The sequence below is a fragment of the Salmo trutta genome, chromosome 34, assembly GCF_901001165.1.
Source record: "Salmo trutta chromosome 34, fSalTru1.1, whole genome shotgun sequence".
NCBI classification, from domain to species: domain Eukaryota; kingdom Metazoa; phylum Chordata; class Actinopteri; order Salmoniformes; family Salmonidae; genus Salmo; species Salmo trutta.
This window is the reverse complement of record NC_042990.1, coordinates 4,592,890-4,611,230: the sequence shown is the minus strand read 5'-3', so window position 1 is coordinate 4,611,230 and position 18,341 is coordinate 4,592,890. Positions and strand designations below refer to the sequence as shown.

The window sequence follows — 18,341 nt, the reverse complement described above, 5'->3', positions numbered from 1 at the left end:
GTCTGACCATATCTGCATCGGGAAACTTTAATATGGCAGTGAATGCACTCAAAGAAAAAGCCTGCATTGCATGCAATAAAATACAATAATTCGATATCAACATCCCAATTAGAATTTGACCAAAATATGTGACAGTCCTACCAATAGCTCTTTACGGAAGTGAGGTTTGGGGGCCACTTGTCACGTCTTGACCATAGTAAGATGTTATTTTCTATGGTAGAGTCGGTCAGGGTGTGACAGGGGGTGTTTTGTGTTTTTCTATGTTTTCTATATCTATGTTTAGTTCTAGTTTTCTATTTCTATGTTGTTGTTTTTTGGGATGATCTCCAATTAGAGGCAGCTGGTCCTCGTTGTCTCTAATTGGAGATCATACTTAAGTAGGTTTTTTTCCCACCTGTGTTTGTGGGTAGTTGTATTCTGTTTAGTCTATGTACCTGACAGAACTGTGAGCTGATCGTTTTCGCTTTTGTTATTTTCTTTAGTGTTCTGTGTTAAAATAAAAAGTCATTATGAGCACTCAACCCGCTGCGCTTTGGTCCCCTCGCTACGACAGTCGTTACACCACTCAATAAACTGGACTTTAATATGTGGGACAAACATCCAATTGAAGCGCTACATGCAGAATTCTGTTGGAAATTTCTACAAGTCCAGAGAAATACACCAACTAATGCATGTAGGGCAGAATTGGGCCGCTTTCCAGTGGTAATGAAAATACAGAAAAGATCATAAACATTTTGGCCACATCTAAATTCAAGTCCAAATTCAAGTCTGCAATTTAAAGCACTTCAAACCAAAGAGCTGAGCCCAGAAACGAGCCCTCTCAGTCAGCTGGTGTTGGACCTAACCAACCAAGCTGACACCAGCACTGCTTCAAAAGAAAGAATTCCAATAAACAAAATCATGAACCAATCAAAGGTCTCATATTTACAACATTGGAAAAACAAAACAAAATTCCAAAGCCGACTAAATTGCCATCTGACCCTAAACAGAGAATATGAATTGTCTGATTATCTTTACTCTGTCAGAGATACGAAGCTACAGGCTGAGAGACCACCAATTGGCAATAGAAACTGAAGACATGGCTTCTCAAAGAGGAGTGTGTATGTGGTCACTGCACGACAGGGGAGGTAGAAACAGAGATGCATTTTTTCCTTTACTGTGAGAAATATTCCTCACCAAGAGATTCATTATTCACAGAAATGACTACATTTATTCCAAATTGTAACTTATTAACCTCACTAAGGTAGGGGGCACTATTTTCACCTCCGGTTGAAAAGCGTGCCCAAAGTAAACTGCCTGCTACTCAGGCCCAGATGCTAGGATATGCATATAATTAGTAAAGGCCTTGGCTGATTTCTTTTGATTTTCCCAAGATGTCAAGCAAAGAGGCACTGAGTTTGAAGGTAGGCCTTGAAATACATCCACAGGTACACCTCCAATTGACTCAAATGATGTCAATTAGCCTATCAGAAGCTTCTAAAGCCATGACATCATTTTCTGGAATTTTCCAAGCTGTTTAAAGGCACTGTCAACTTATTGTATGTAAACTTCTGACCCACTGGAATTGTGATACAGTGAATTATAAGTGAAATAATATGTCTGTAAACAATTGTTGTAAAAATTATTTGTGTCATGCACAAAGTAGATGTCCTAACCGACTTGCCAAAACTTTGTGGAGTGGTAGAAAAATGAGTTTTAATGACTCCAACCTAAGTGTATGTAAACTTCCCACTTCAACTGTATATATATATATATACAAAAAAGGCAAACTCAGCTCCATCATTCATTGAATCAGATGGTTCATTCATCACAAAATCAACTAATATTGCCAACTACTTTAATAATTTTTTCATTGGCAATGTTTCAAACTTGGGCATGAAATGGCAGCAACAAACGCTGACACTACACATCCAAGTATACCTGACCAAATTATGAAAGACAAGCATTCTATTTTAGAATTCTGCAAAGTGAATGTGGAAGAGGTAAAAAAATGATTGTTGTCTATCAACAGTGACAAGCCACCGGGGTCTGACAACTTGGATGGAAAATTACTGAGGATAAAACCCGATGATTTTGCCACCCCTATTTGCCATATTTCCAATTTTTACCAACAAGAATGTGTGTGCCCCAGGCTTGGAGGGAAGAAAAAGTAATTCCACTACCTAAGAATAGTAAAGTGTCCTTTATTGGCTCAAATAGCCGACCAATCAGCCTGTTATCAACCTTTATTAAACTTTTGGGAAAAATGGTGTTTGACCAGATACAATGCTATTTTACAGTAAACAAATTGACAAACTTTCAGCATGCTTATGAGGAAGGACATTCAACAAGCACAACACTTACACAAATGACTGCTGATAAAAAGATTGAGGGGGCTGTTTTGTTAGACTTTATCAGGTATTCTGTGCTCTCTGGCACACTCAGACGAGAGTGCTCTGAAATTGGAGTAGATGGCGAGACTGAATTTACGAACTCACCCTAAATGGTTACCTGCATAGTGGAGTCTTTTGTTAAGACATGTAGCTAGCTAGCTAGGTAACAATGAACCATAATCACAACTCATGGCATTACTACCCTGCATGAATCTACAGGTAACTAATCAACCAGGTTCAATGTTAGCTAGCTAACATTAGACTATAGCTAGCTAAGCAAATGGCTCTGAGATACGAATAATAAGGTCATACACGTAACGTTAGCTAGTGAGCCAGCCAGCTAATGTTACCTAGCTAGGTAAACAATGAACCATAATCACATCTCATGATGTTACTACCCTGCATGAATCTGCAGGTAGCTAACCAACCAGGTTCAATGTTAGCTAGCTAATATTAGGTTATAGCTAGCCAATCAAATGGCTCTTTCTGTCAAAATTAGAAAAGTGTAATATCTGAAAATGTAGCTAGCTAGACTATCTTACCCTTATACATCATTCATGGTTTGACACGTCTCCTGTCGGATGCCATGGTTGCCCTTAGTTTGAAGATGTAATCCAGAGACAGCTATCATCCTCGAATTCCACTGATTTCAAGACTCAGTCCTCCAGAAAGTGGAGAGCAACAAAAAAAGTTGCATTAGACAGGATTACCTTGACATACTGACCTGCTCAAATAGACAGAAGCGTGTTATATGGCAGACCAATCCAAGCTCATCTCTCGGCATGTCCAGCCCACTCAATGTCTCAGTCAATCATGGCTAGCGGGAAGGTTGCTGACTTTTTCTTTGGCTAAACCAACTTGGCTCATAATTTAACAATTGTATTCATATTTACAGCTGGCATACAAGTTTGTTATTAAGGCACATGAAAGTTCCCATGTTCGAGAAGGCCTTTCTGCCAAAATAAAAGGCATGTTGATAAAATAAAAAAGTTGATGTTCAAATGGCTCTCCTGGGAAGTAGTGACCTGCGACATACGCCTAGTTTCCTGAAATGGGTCACATATCTAAATCCATTTTAATTTTATTTTTATTTGCAAACATTTCTAAAAACCTGTTTTCACTTTGTCATTATGGGGTATTGTGTGTAGATTGAGGGGGAAAAAATATTTTATCCATCTTAGAATTTGGCTGTAACGTAACAAATGTGGAACAAGTCAAGGCTTCTGAATACTTTTGAATGCATTGAATATCTTCAAAACACACAACTCCCCTTCTTTTTGTCAACATTTTAAATGATAAACAAGACACATCATCATTCACACATTTTTTATGCTTTTCACTGACAGTCACAACTTAATAATCAGCTAGGCCTATTGACACAATCCCTGCCCAAATTGCAAGCTTCCAAAATAGGCATAGGCATAGGCCTATGCAAATGTCATTTGAAACAATCCACATCTATTTTTAAAAATACGCTAATGATCCTCTGTGGCTAAGTCATGCTCTCTGGTGAAGTATTTTATCTATTTATGTATAGACAGGAGTAAATATATAATTTTGGAACATTTATTTCAATTGACTTTATGCCCCGCCTATCCAAAAATAGGTTACCTTCACACCGTCCTCCAAAATAATTGCAGCATTCGAACAATAGGCTACACTGTGCATCACCACCTTTCCTTCAATTCACCAGAGAAAGCATCTACTCAAGCGAAACGGCACCCCTCTGTCTTACTATATGTAGCATATGTATCTGATGCTGTCTGGCCAAAAAGAATGTGACATGACATATTATTTTTGACCAGACATGGAGTACACATACTGAGACAAAGGGGGCGCTGTTTCGATCGCTCTGTTGCTTTATCTGAGATTGATGTGTTTTTCTGTTGGCGTACAAATAAATTATCAATATTTAAATATTTGATTTGGACTGGCAAGGAGGCACGGGAGGGCTGGCCAGGCATTTTAAGGCCCGCCCATAATGCCGGCCCTGGTCTCAATGGTGACTTCCTGTTTAAATAAAAAACAAGGCTGTACAGTCCAATATGAATGTTAAATATGCACAACAGGTTGACTGGGGACGTGATTTCCCACAATCCAAGTCCTGCAATGAGAGCTATGACTCTAATATTTAATATGTATGTCACTGAGTAGGGTGATACCCCATTTCATGGGTGCACACACCATAGTGCACATACACTATTGTGCCCTCAATGCAATTATGCAGTCTAATACATCCACAGTGGGGTTTCATTATTTTTGTTTGACCGTTTATTGCCTTATTAATTATTGTACTTATTTTAACCTCTTTGGGATAGGGGGCGGTATTTTCACGTCTGGATGAAAAGTGGGCCCAAAGTAAACTGCCTGCTACTCAGGCCCAGAAGCTAGGATATGCATATAGTTGGTAGATTTGGATAGGAACCACTCTAAAGTTTCTAAAACTGTTAAAATAATGTCTGTGAATATAACAGAACTTATTTGGCAGGCGAAACCCCAAGGACACTGTGAGTTCACTGTGTTTTCTATTGGATTTCTATGGTAAACTAGATTTATGAGGCACCTGGTTGCAGTTCCTATGGCTTCCACTGTCAACAGTCTTTAGAAATTGGTTGATGTTTTTCCTTTGATAAATGAAGAAGTACGGCTATTCAGAATGAGTGTCAAGCCAAGTGGACTCTTTTGTTTAGGGTGCGCGACCTGTAGCTCGCTCCACGTTGATTTTATCCGCTATTGAACACAGTATATTCCGTCTTAAATTTGATCGATTATTTACGTTTTAGGATACCTAAGGATGGATTCAGAAAGTTGTTTGAAATGTTTGGACAAAGTTTACAGGTAACTTATTAGATAATTTGTAGTCATGTTGGGCGAGTTGGAACCGGTGTTTTTCTGAATCAATGCGCCAAATAAACGGACATTTTGGGGATATAAAAAAGGAGTTTTTCGAACAAAAGGACCATTTGTGATGTTTCTGGGACATATTGGAGTGCCAACAGAAGAAGATCTTCAAAGGTAAGGCATGAATTATATCATTATTTCTGACTTTCGTGTCGCACCTGCTTGGTTGAAATATGATTTTCATGTGTTTCTATGGTGGGGTGCTGTCCTCAGATAATCGCATGGTTTGCTTTCGCCGTAAAGCCTTTTTGAAATCTGACACGGTGGCTGGATTAACATGAAGTTAAGCTTTATTTTGGTGTATTGCACTTGTGAATTTATGAAAGTTAAATATTTCTAATAGCGGAACGTCTAGCCGTAACAGGTTTTAAGCTATGTAAGACATTCCAACCTTGTTTAGCATTATTTAGTCCAAATATGGCATTATTTCCACTATTTATGTCTGTTTGAAATTGTCAAATGCACGCTCGACCTGTTAAAACAAGCGCTTCTATTTTCAAACCCTAGCACCAGGAAAGGTAATTTACCCATCTTACACTGTATGAACTGGCTTGAGCTGAGTTGGGAGGGGGCAATATCTGAGGTGTGTCCTTAAAAACGTGCACTAAAGTGCCCCTCTACTGAACAGACAAGTGTAGTGTTTATAGAACAATTTGTAAAGTCAAGTTTATTTTGGGAGATTGCAAAATTTGACCTTTCATTCAAGACAGGATGAATATATTGATCCAGGTGATAATAAAACATGTTTTGTTTTGTTACTTTTTCAGCAACTTGTTTCTAACGTTATAACAAGTCAAGTTAGCTTGCACTGCAGAGTAGCTAGCTAGCTTAAAGCTAGGCCAGGCTGAAGATATCATTGTAGCTAGCGACCTCCACCTAATAATGATCAAAAACAGATGTCATTACCATGGCAATAAACTTCAACGGGAGGCAACAGTCATATAACATAATTGTCTTAACAGCCAATGTGTATTATTTAACATTATTATTAAAATAGTACTTACTTATAGGATTGGGTAATTGTTTACAAGTTGCTAGCTATCCCATAAAACTATCACTGAAAACCACATATTTTCATATTCTGTGGTTTGGTAACTTACTGTTCTTTGACTGACTCTGGCTGGACTGAAGACAACGCAAAGTGTGAAAAACTTAAAAGTATGCTGCATCCATTTAGAGCCTTCAACCGCAAGGGGGCATTGCGTTTTCACTCCATTGTGGCCGTCCCCATTGAAATGCATGACATCCGGTGCAATGTAACAGAGTGCTTATGTGTAATGTGAAGGAGGCTTTACCCGGTTGTTCATAGCATAGATTTTGACAACTGATGCATGATGCATGTACATGGAACACGAGAGATATGCTTTTCTTGCCCGTAAACCTCATATTTAGAAACAAACTAAAATGTTTTTTTTTCCCCATTTAGTTTAATTAAAAACCAAGCATAGCCTCCCCTCCTCTCAATGAAGGCTGTTTTTTTTTGTCATGCTCAATGCATTCACCAAGTAGGCGTAGTCAAGACTATGGATAAAGGGTTTGGCTCGTGAGACCGCTTTGAAATAAATCTTAATCACCAAAGCTTTATTAAAACATCAAGTTTGGTAGCAGTAAAGTGAGCGGACATCCCTGTTTTATCTGTGTAGGCTATTAAATTATTTTAGCCAGATCCTCCATGTAGGCTATAATGCCCTTAATGGAACAAGAGATTAGATAACCCTGTAACAATTGCTTGTTTTCTGTTTCGTTTGATTAAAAAACAAGCTCTTTGTATGCTACCCTTACCCTACTATAATGAAGGCTGGTTCAACAGCAATGCGTCTGGTGTCTTTCTTATCCTGGCCATGCGTAGCCATAAAAGGTTTCTTAATGGCCTACTGCGTTATTCACAATTCACATAGTGCCTTCAGAAAGTATTCACACCCCTTTACTTTTTCCGCATTTTGTTGTGTTACAAAGTGGGATAAAAATGTATTTAATTGTCTTTTTTTGGCAACAATCTACACGAAACACTCCAATGTCAATGTGGAAGAAAAATGTAAAATATAAAAACACTGATATATGTTGCTTAGATAAGTATTCAACCCCCCATGTTAGAATCACCTTTGGCAGAGATTACAGCTGTAAATCTTTCTGGGTAACTCTCTAAGAGTTTTGCACACCTAGATTGTACAATATTTGCACATTATTCTTTCAAAAATTCTTCAAGCTGTGTAAAATTGGCTGTTGATGATTGCTAGACAGCCATTTTCAAGGCTTGGCATAGACTTTCAAGCCAGTTTAAGTCAAAGCTGTAACTAGGCCACTCAGGAACATCCATGTTGTCTTGGTAAGCAACTCCAGTATATATTTGGCCTTGTGTTTTAGGTTATTGTCCTGCTAAAAGGTGAATGTCTCCCGGTGTCTGTTGGAAAGCAGATTAAAACGGGTTTTCCTCTAGGATTATGCCGGTATTTAGCTCTTGTCCGTTTATTTTTATGATTTAAAAAAAAAACTCCCACGTCCTTGCCGATGAGAGGCATACCCCATTACATGAGGCAGCCACCACTATGCTTGAAAATATGAAGAGTGACGTGTTTTTGCCCAAAACATAATTCAGGACATAAAGTTAATTTCTTTGCCAATTTTTGGGTAGTTTTACTTCAGTGCCTTATTGCAAACAGTATTGGTATTTGTATTCTGTACAGGCTTTCTTCTTTTCACTCCATCAATGAGGTTAGTATTGGCGCCGGAGGGGATGGCTGCCGTCTTATCAGCTCTTAACCAACCACACGATTTTGTTCGTTTTTTTGCGTTGTTCGTAACTTGTTTTGTACATAATCTTGCTGCTTCTGTCGCTTATGACCGAAAAGAGCTTCTGCATATCAGAACTGCGATTACTCACCTCAAATTAGAGATTTTCTTCAATGAGTCGGAGGGGAAGGATATACTACAGACACCCGACCAGGCCCAGATCCCTGTCATTCGCTGGAGAAGGAAACTGAGATGTCGCGGAAAAAGATCAGGGTGCCTTGTGAGGATCAGGCAGTGAGTGGCTAATCTGCCTTTGCCTTCTGTCCTACTTGCTAACATTCAATCGCAGGAAAATCAATGGGACGAACTGAAAGCATGTATATCCTACCAACGGGACATTAAAAACTGTAATATCTTATGTTTCACCGAGTCGTGGCTGAACGACGACATTAAGAACATACATCTGGCGGGTTATACACTTTATCGGCAAGATAGAACAGCAGCCTCTGATAAGACACGGGGCGGGGGCCTATGCATATACGTAAACAACAGCTGGTGCACGATATCTACCTCACCTGATGTAGAGAATCTCATGATAACCACACTATCTATCTAGAGAGTTTTCATCTGTATTTTTCGTAGCTGTCTACATACCACCACAGACTGATGCTGGCACTAAAACCGCACTCAATGAGCTGTATACGGCCATAAGCAAACAGGAAAGCGCTCATCCAGAGGCGGTGCTCCTAGTGGCCGGGGACTTTAATGCAGGGAAACCTAAATCAGTTTTACCTAATATCTATCAGCATGTTAAATGTGCAACCAGAGGGAAATAAATTCTAGACCACCTTTACTCCACACACAGAGACGCATACAAAGCTCACCCTCGCCCTCCATTTGGCAAATCTGACCATAATTCTATCCTCCTGATTCCTGCTTACAAGCAAACTTTTAAGCAGGAAGCACCAGTGACTTGGTCTATAAAAAAGTGGTCAGATGAAGTATATGCTAAACTACAGGACTGTTTTCCAGGAAGTGGCCTGTCTGACAATTTGTAGTCCTTCTGTTGCATCTCTATCGAAATTACAATATCTGTGCTGTTACGTGACACTTTCTAAGGCTTCCATTGGCTCTCTAAAGCCTTCAGAAACTGGATTGACGCGTCTCCTGTCTCTGGGCAGATAAAAGCAGCAGAGTTTGTCAGTGGACTGCCTGGTGATAGAGAGACTGGAGATGCGCGTTCACGAGACCTCGCCATTTTTTTCTTTCCCTCTTTGAATGAATACAACGGTGTCCGGTTGGAATATTATCACTATTTTATGAGAAAAATAGCATAAAAATTGATTTTAAACAGCGTTTGACATGCTTCTAAGTACGGTAATGGAATATTTTGAAATGTTTTGTCACGAAATGCGCTCGCGCGTTACCCTTTGGATAGTGATCTGAACGTACGAACAAAACAGAGCTATTTGAATATAACTATGGATTATTTGGAACCAAAACAACATTTGTTGTTGAAGTAGAAGTCCTGGGAGTGCATTCTGACGAAGAACAGCAAAGGTAATCCAATTTTTCTAATAGTAATTCTGAGTTTAGTGAGTCCCAAACTTGGTGGGTGTCAAAATAGCTAGCCGTGATGGCCGAGCTATGTACTCAGAATATTGCAAAATGTGCTTTCGCCGAAAAGCTATTTTAAAATCTGACACCGCGATTGCATAAAGGAGTTCTGTATCTATAATTCTTAAAATAATTGTTATGTATTTGGTGAACGTTTATCATGAGTAATTTATTAAATTCACCGGAAGTGTTCGGTGGGTATGCTAGTTCTGAACATCACATGCTAATGTAAAAGCTGGTTTTTGATATAAATATTAACTTGATTGAACAAAACATGCATGTATTGTATAACATAATGTCCTAGGAGTGTCATTTGATGAAGATCATCAAAGGTTAGTGCTGCATTTAGCTGTGGTTTTGGTTTTTGTGACATATATGCTTGCTTTGAAATGGCTGTGTGATTATTTTTGGCAGGGTACTCTCCTGACATAATCTAATGTTTTGCTTTCACTGTAAAGCCTTTTTGAAATCTGACAATGTGGTTAGATTAACAAGAGACTTGTCTTTAAAATGGTGTAAAATAGTCATATGTTTGAGAAATTGAAGTTATAGCATTTTTAAGGTATTTGTATTTCGCGCCACGCGATTCCACTGGTTGTTGACTAGGGTAAGCGTCCCACCTCGCCCAGGGAGGTTAAAGTAAGTATCGAATTTTCCCGGGTAAAAGTAAAAAGTACCACAGAAAAAAGCTACACATCAGTCAGAGCACTGTCTGCTGATAGATGAGAACTCACTAACGGGCATTCTGAGTCGAGAAGTGCAACAAAATTAGTCTGAGGCCAAGCAGAAATTACAATAAGAAGCATTTTAGATCTGCATTTACAAAACACAGCAAGAGATTTTACATGCTATATTTTTTCTCTGCATGAAAATTGAAGACTTCTGCGTTAACACGACCCCTAAGATTAACTTCCTAGTTATTTAAGTAAGTTACTGAATTAATAAGGTGATGGGGCATCATATTGTGTAAGCTTTCTGCCATGTTTGGATGAGTTATCTGTACAGCTGCCATTGCTATCTTGATTTTCTTGCGTTTTTCTCCTCCATTCTCAGCCCCTCTGCTCATCCCCCATCTTCTCCAAGCAGAGCAGGCTGAATTAATAAGGTGCCCTAGACAGACACACTCCAGACAGACACAGCGTGTACACGTCCTGCTTCAGAGCAGTCAAGCGTGTATCAAAACTTTGTTCATTTGAACAATGTCTCTTGTTCACATTCGCTTGTAAAAGTCCAAACTCAACAAAAATTAAATTTGGTAGCTCCTACCTGTATAACTTAATGTGCTGGATTTCCTGTCTTTACGCACTTTAGCATATTTAGCTTGCAGCCTCCATGGAAATTTGCTATTACTTGTGCTAATTTTGTTAGCATTCTGGTAAGAAGATCAACACTGCGTTTTGGCACCTCCTTGTGTACTAAACTGGTATTACAGTAAATCCTAGAATGAGAGAAGGACTGTATCAACAGGTGAAAATCTGGAACTTTGCGACCCTAGTCGCTAACAAGAACTGTGTAGTTTTTTTATTTGTAATTCCATCAATTCATAGTTCAAGATCAAGTTCTGAAGATAAAGTGCTCTGTATGTTGATTGCGTTGATTTGTAATTTTCTATATGACCTTCCACAGACTAACTACACAAAAAAAAAATAACTACACGGCTCAGCCGATCATTCCAATTAACTTGACAGAGATCAGGCTCAGCCTAGATGGAAACAAATGTGTACACTAAAACTAATGCGAGAGTCATACTGTACAGTTTCAGCAATTACTCAGCTGGAGGAAAAACATGAGGGAAGAGGAGAGACTGTGATGAGATCATCTGCATTACAAGGGAGGTAAACACATAAACCTGAGACTGAATAAAGTCTGAATTTGCCAGTGCTGCCTGTAGAGTGTGGTGTGCGTGTGTGCTCATTAGTTTCTCCATGTTCTTGATGTTTCCATTCCAGCAAAGACTGAAATATTTTTTCTCCACAATTGTTTGTTCACATGATCTTTTGAAGTTAGATAGTATCATTCATTCATCCCATATGGGAGGTGTGAGAAAAGAAAGAGCACTATGAAAATGTGGCTTTTTTTGTCCCTGCTTCTGGCAGCGCTTCAAAAGGGCACATTATGTATTCAAACCTAGAAACAGCAATTACTCAGGCACCACATTTCATTAAATCAGCACAAAATTGTTGCCTCACACTAATTCTATCATAATAATCATAGCAATTGTTACAGTAAATGACAAATTAATTAACTGTATCAAATCTTGGGAGATATAACCGTAAGGCTCTCCAGAGGGTAGTGAGGTCTGCACAATGCATCACCGGGGGCAAACTACCTGCCCTCCAGGACACCTACACCACCCGATGTCACAGGAAGGCCAAAATGATCATCAAGGACAACAACCACCCGAGCCACTGCCTGTTCACCCCGCTATCATCCAGAAGGCGAGGTCAGTACAGGTGCATCAAAGCAGGGACCGAGAGACTGAAATACAGCTTCTATCTCAAGGCCATCAGACTGTTAAACCGCTATCACTAACATTGAGTGGCTGCTGCCAACATACTGACTCAACTCCAGCCACTTTAATAATGGAAAAATTTAATAAATGTATCACTAGCCACTTTAAACAATGCCACTTCATATAATGTTTACATACCCTACATTACTCATCTCATATGTATATACTGTACTCTATACCATCTACTGCATCTTGCCATCTTGATGTAATACATGTGTCACTTTAAACAATGCCACTTTATATAATGTTTACATATCCTACATTACTCATCTCATATGTATATACTGTACTCTATACCATCCACTGCATCTTGCCTATGCCGTTCTATACCATCACTCATTCATATATTTTTTTATGAACATATTCTTATTCATTCCTTTACACTTGTGTGTATAAGGTAATTGTTGTGAAATTGTTAGGTTAGATTACTCGTTGGATATTACTGCATTGTCGGAACTAGAAGCACAAGCATTTTGCTACACTCGCATTAACATCTGCTAACCATGTGTATGTGACAAATAACATTTGATTTGATTTGATATACCTTTAGTATCACCCATTCGGATGAAGCAATAGCCTTATAACCAGCACAGACATAAAGGCATTCAATTCTTACAATTATTAAGAAAGGAAACTAAGAGCTTGATACATAGGGCACACAATCAATTTGTTCCAAATAAAACACCATCACAGCTTGTAAGCCTTCCAAGGCTTTTGTAGTGTCTGTTACCCCGAATATTCCCTGTAATGCCACATTGAGCTGCTGGCAAGGATGGAGTTGAGACTCCTGGGGATTCAGCTTTGGTCTGCTGGACAAGTTAAATGGAATCAATATGCAGTGGAAACTTTTGATGTCCCTACCTAGGTGCTGGGAACTGCTGCGGAAGCCTGGCACACTGAATAAATTGCAGCATAAATCAAGGACAAAGTAAGCAAAGCTGTCCCACTATAAGATTCATTCTACACCTTCCTCACTGATAAATGGCAATAAGATTCCACTTGGAGATAAACGCTTGCTTGCACATGCTCAGCTCGGCTCTGAGTCAAACCTCGATGGCCCTGCATTTTTAGAGTTTATACACATGGAGTACCTGTAATCCACTCCATGACAGATTAAAGTAAATCAGATTGAAAATGAAAAATAATAATAACGGGAATTAAATGCCATGGCATCAGGTTGACATATATCCAAGACCATATAACACACCATAAATGTTTTCATTTCAATAATAAGCAATACCATCTACAGCTGATCCATGCACAATGAATTATTTAGGTACTTTGGTACTGAAGCACTGGTAAGTAGCCTAGAGATTACATGTGCTCCAATCTCCAGTGTGAAATGAGTGTTGCACAGCTGGATAAGGGCTTGGAAGCACCTGCAGTATCCTCTCTGTGTGCAGTGAAAGCGACTTTAACCGTAAAACATACACTGAATTCAGAAAAGCTCTGTTGTCTCTACAAGCACTGCATGGGGAAATCACCTATTTTAATCTCTTTCAAAGAATCCTCACCGTGGCGAACTGCGTCTTCTCCTTAGAAACGGCTGACCCCGTTTCTATGGTTATGGTGCCCTCTTTGTGCTTCAGTCAGGACAGCAATGGCAGAAAGGGACAAGACTATGTGGGCGATGTTAACTCAAGAACAGCTGACACAATTAATCACTGCTGCCTACATTGAATATGAGGGAGAGCAACATGATACAAACAGATAAGTCGTGACTGGAAAAGAGTGGGCTGTTAATTATAGCTTTCAGAAACTTTGATTGAAGTCAATCAACTTTAACAGAGGCAATTCTATACTGAACAAAAATATGAACACAACATGTAAAGTGTTGGTCCCATGTTTCATGAGCTGAAAAAAAGATACCAGAAATGTTCCATATGCACCAAAAGCTTATTTCAGCTGATGAATTTGAGGAGTATTTCTGTCTGTAATAAAGGCCTTTTGTGGGAAAAAACTCATTCTGATTGGCTGGGCCTGGCTCGCATGTGGGTGGGTCTATGCACTCCCAGTTCCACCTATGGCTGTGCCCCTGCTCAGTCATTTGAAATCCAAAGATTGGGACCTAATGAATTTATTTATATTGACTGATTTCCTTAAATGAACTGTAACTCCGTAAAATCGTTGAAATTGTTGCATGTTGCTTTATATTTTTGTTCTGTATATTTTAACTGCACTATCTGAAATATTATTTCTAGTGCATGCAGCACATCACATAATATGAAATATAAAAATAGAAGAAGTCACTGTGGTGTGATGTTGCTGCTTCTTGTGTAGTCCCTTTTAACCACATTAACCAGAGAACACAATGGAAATAAGCCATTATTTTGGGCTTTATTGTGTTTTTATCCTTGATAAATTGTAATGTATGTAATGTTATCTCTGGCTGGAGCTGCCTACTACTTTATACATTCAATCAATCAATAAGATATGGATATACATTAGGTGCTATATTCACACTTCTCCCTTGTCTCAGTAAAAACATCTCCTTTGTCACTTCTTCCTTAGTCTTTCTTTACTCGGCCTGTTGTTGCTATGCAACAAACTCTGGGTAATGAGAATCCTTATCCAATAAGCTGTTAACTAAGGTTATGAATCCAGAAATGAATTTTTAAATTGCAGGAATGACCTCACTGCCAACTCATTAAGCAAAAATAGGTTTTGAACACTTTCCCTTCACATGCCATGACAGTTGATGATAACTGGATGCCACATCGGATAAGATACATTGGCTATGTCTCAAAATTGCACCCTGACCCTACTTCCTATATAGTGCACTACTTTTGACCAGGGCCCATAGTGAATATGGTGCCATTTGAGCCGCAGCCATTACCACCGCATGTATCTTTACTTCCTGATCCCCAGGGGCCACAGCTGCCACACCCCAGCTCTTGACCCCATGTGACCCCTACAGCACTCCAATTCAAATTCCTGCTGCCAGCTGGCCTGACGGATTACTCAGTGACTCCGTTCAGGGGAGGGGGGCTTACGTGTGTGAGAGTGGGTGAGTGAGTGAGCGAGCGAGTGAGTGAGCGAGCGAGTGAGCGAGTGAGTGAGTGAGAGAGTGAGTGAGTGAGTGAGTGAGTGAGTGAGTGAGTGGGTGAGTGAGCGAGCGAGTGGGTGAGTGAGTGAGTGAGTGGGTGAGTGAAAGACAGTGGATGGTTGTCAGCTGTAGTGCCCAGCCCCCACTCAAGATATGACTAAGATCTGCTTATTTAAAATAAATAGCCTACCTTTGAAGCCTTTTCAGCTTTGCTTAAATTACACAATATACATCTATATCCTCTCACATGTAGAGCACCCCTACTTATACCCTCAGTGAACAACACTAAATGAGGATGGATTACAAGTCCACTTAGCATTTAGGTAATACATAGACAGGCAAGTCATACATCAAATTACGGTGCTAAGAGGTAAAATAAGTGCATCTTGGCAATGGTTAGTGCTACTTGCTTGCAAAGGCTGGTGAGTATAATCGGATCCTGCATACTGTAAACATTCTATTACTGAACCTGCACTGCACAGCATTATGCTCACCATAAGCAAGGGACACAATGTTTGCGTCCCAGATGTCACCTGATTCCCTAGGATCAAAAAGTATGTCAAAAGTAGTGTACTAAATAAGGAATAGGGTGCAATTTTGGACACCGACAACAGTTTGTTCAGATCACCTTAACCGGCTAACCCTCCTAAGGCGTGTGTGTGTGTGTCGTGTATCATTCATGTTTTTGAATATCTGCTGTCCAATAAATTGAGTATTTACTGAGCTACTCAGAAACATAACCCTTGTATTATTATTTGTCTTAGCTAAGTATTTTAATTTTGTATGCATTGCAAAAAACAAATATGGACACAATGTGTGTTTGTATTTCTAGTCTTGATCATGCAATTGTCTTTTAAATCTGATACAACATGTTATCCCATTTAAACTTTTAGACACTATATACACAGAATAAACCATTGCTTTGACAAAATGATGAATGTCTTGCTAATAAGATGTTATGGTCTGCACAACACAAACTTATGTCTGAGGATAAATTCAGTCAATATTTCAAATAATACCCATCCATTTTAGGCAAGGAGCATTCTACATGGTTAATGGGATATTCCCAGTAGGCTACATGAATGAAACGCACAAATCAAAGCAGCATTATCTTAAGACACCATTGGTAGGTAGAGATTAGTCAGTGTCTTTACAATTGTACATAATGTCAATTTAGGACCTCTTCCAAATCTTCCACAGACAATTGGGAGGGGACATTAGGTGGGTTTGAGCCCCCTCTTAAATTGATAGAGCCATATAATTGTGCAGACTGCATGGAGTAGGTGAAGGCCCTTCTCCTCAACATCTCCCCTTTCCACATAGACACCATGAGCAGGGTGGAGAGGACCACACCCCCGAGGGTGAGCAGGCACAGCCCTGCTATAACCCACCGGTCCAGGTGAACCCCTACCAGGGCGTTCTCCCTCTCCAGTCTCTCCATCTCCCGGGCCGACACACTGTCCGGGTTCACTTTAACTTCCCGGGGAACAGTGTATGAGATGGCTACTAACGAGATGCCAGTCACCAGGCAAGTGACAGCACTTATGAATCCGTAATCCGTTGATTTCCCCAAGTCTTCGGATGTAAACTCATTGTCTGACAACATGGACAGTTCCGGGACACGGTCGTGGAGTTCGCTGAAGGAGCTGTGACTCGGGCTTCCGTTGTTGATCCTCGCTAACTGCTGCGGACTGGTCTCCTCCTGTTGTAAATTGACATCCTCGTATTTGCGTGTGAAAGATGTCTCCAATTCCTCGAGGCAACATACGGTTCTCTCAGCTTCTGCTCCCCACTGGCTGATTGCGCCGGGCTGCCCGTCTCCCGAGGCAGTTGGCCATGGCCCTGAATCCGTGCAGGCAGTCTTCCAATTCCCCGACTGGCAACGATGCTCGTTGGAAAGTGACTTTTTATTGATGTGTTGGTAGTTTGAAGCCCATGGGAGGCTTTTTGAGGGATCTGACCGACTGTACTCTTGATCAAAGCAGAGGGGTTCTAGATCAGCTATTTGAACATTTTCCATTTCCAGCTCGCTGTAAATGCAGATAATGAACATGCAGGCATATTAGTTCACAACTGCCAGCAGCACACACATAAGAGTATGCAAGAGTATTGCTAAGAAAGTGGATGTCCCCGTTCATTAATTCAAATGAATGTTCATTTAAATCGCTGACACACTTACCAGACAATTAATATCACACAAAGTTACATTGAATTACTCGAGCACAGTGGATTATTTTCGACCAATAAATACCTCGACGCACCGGTATCCAATTACAAAATGTAAAAATCCCCCCAAAATCGATGTAACATCTCTAAATCTGGTTTAAGTGCAGTGCAAGCATATCTTTTACTTTTGAATTTAGGCAATTGTAACATCGAAAAAAGCATACAACTGAGACAAATTAATCTAATGACTTCTTGGTAAGATTTTTCCTAATACAACGCTCTCTATAAGGAGAGTTGCTTTACCAAAACACTTTAGCCGTTCATAGTTCTCTCGCTCGGTATAGCCTACACAACCACAACATAAGTGAATGGCAAAGCCTACGCATCCTCATTCACAATCTCATTAACAGTAGAGGGAAATATGTCTATTCAAATGATCGTGGTAATTTCTAATCAGTCCTATTGCATATACCTTTTGCTTTCCCAGAATATGTCTGCTGGTCGCCTCCCCGTCCCTGGCTTCTATTGGTAATTAGAGAGCGAAAGCTTTGACAGACCCCCTCCCACGCGTAGGGCTCAGGCAGGCTGCCTGACGCGGGGACTGAATTCACTTCTGTAGGATATTTCTCAGCACGTTTATAACATTTTCACGAACAGAACACAGCACAGACGAGGCAGATGAGGGAAACATCACACAGCATTGTGAGAAACGAAGTGCATATTGTTATAACACTAATATCCAGTGGCGATCTGTAATTCAGGGCAGGTGGGGCATAGCTCCATCACTCTCCTTGGTCAAATAGTCCTTACACAGCCTGGTGGTGTGTTTTGGGTCAATGAAAAATCATGTCAATGCAGAGCGAAACGAAGCCCTCCGCATTGTTACAACATTTGAGAGGCGCACAGCGATGAGCTTGTGACTGAGCGAATGAGCTTGATTTGGCCTCTGCACCACAACCTCCATATGGAGCTTCCGACCACATCTTCGGATCAAGCA

General features: G+C 40.0%; 1 protein-coding gene across 1 annotated transcript; it reads right to left on the bottom strand.

The window, feature by feature from the left end:
* Positions 1–15,901: 15,901 nt before the first annotated feature.
* On the bottom strand, positions 15,902–17,850 carry LOC115173194 (transmembrane protein 74). Its single transcript, XM_029731117.1, has 2 exons — positions 17,817–17,850; positions 15,902–17,208 (listed from the first exon to the last, which is right to left on the bottom strand). The coding sequence occupies exon 2, from the start codon at positions 17,196–17,198 to the stop codon at positions 16,347–16,349; it is 852 nt and encodes a 283-aa protein (XP_029586977.1). The 5' UTR covers positions 17,199–17,208; positions 17,817–17,850; the 3' UTR covers positions 15,902–16,346.
* Positions 17,851–18,341: the final 491 nt, after the last annotated feature.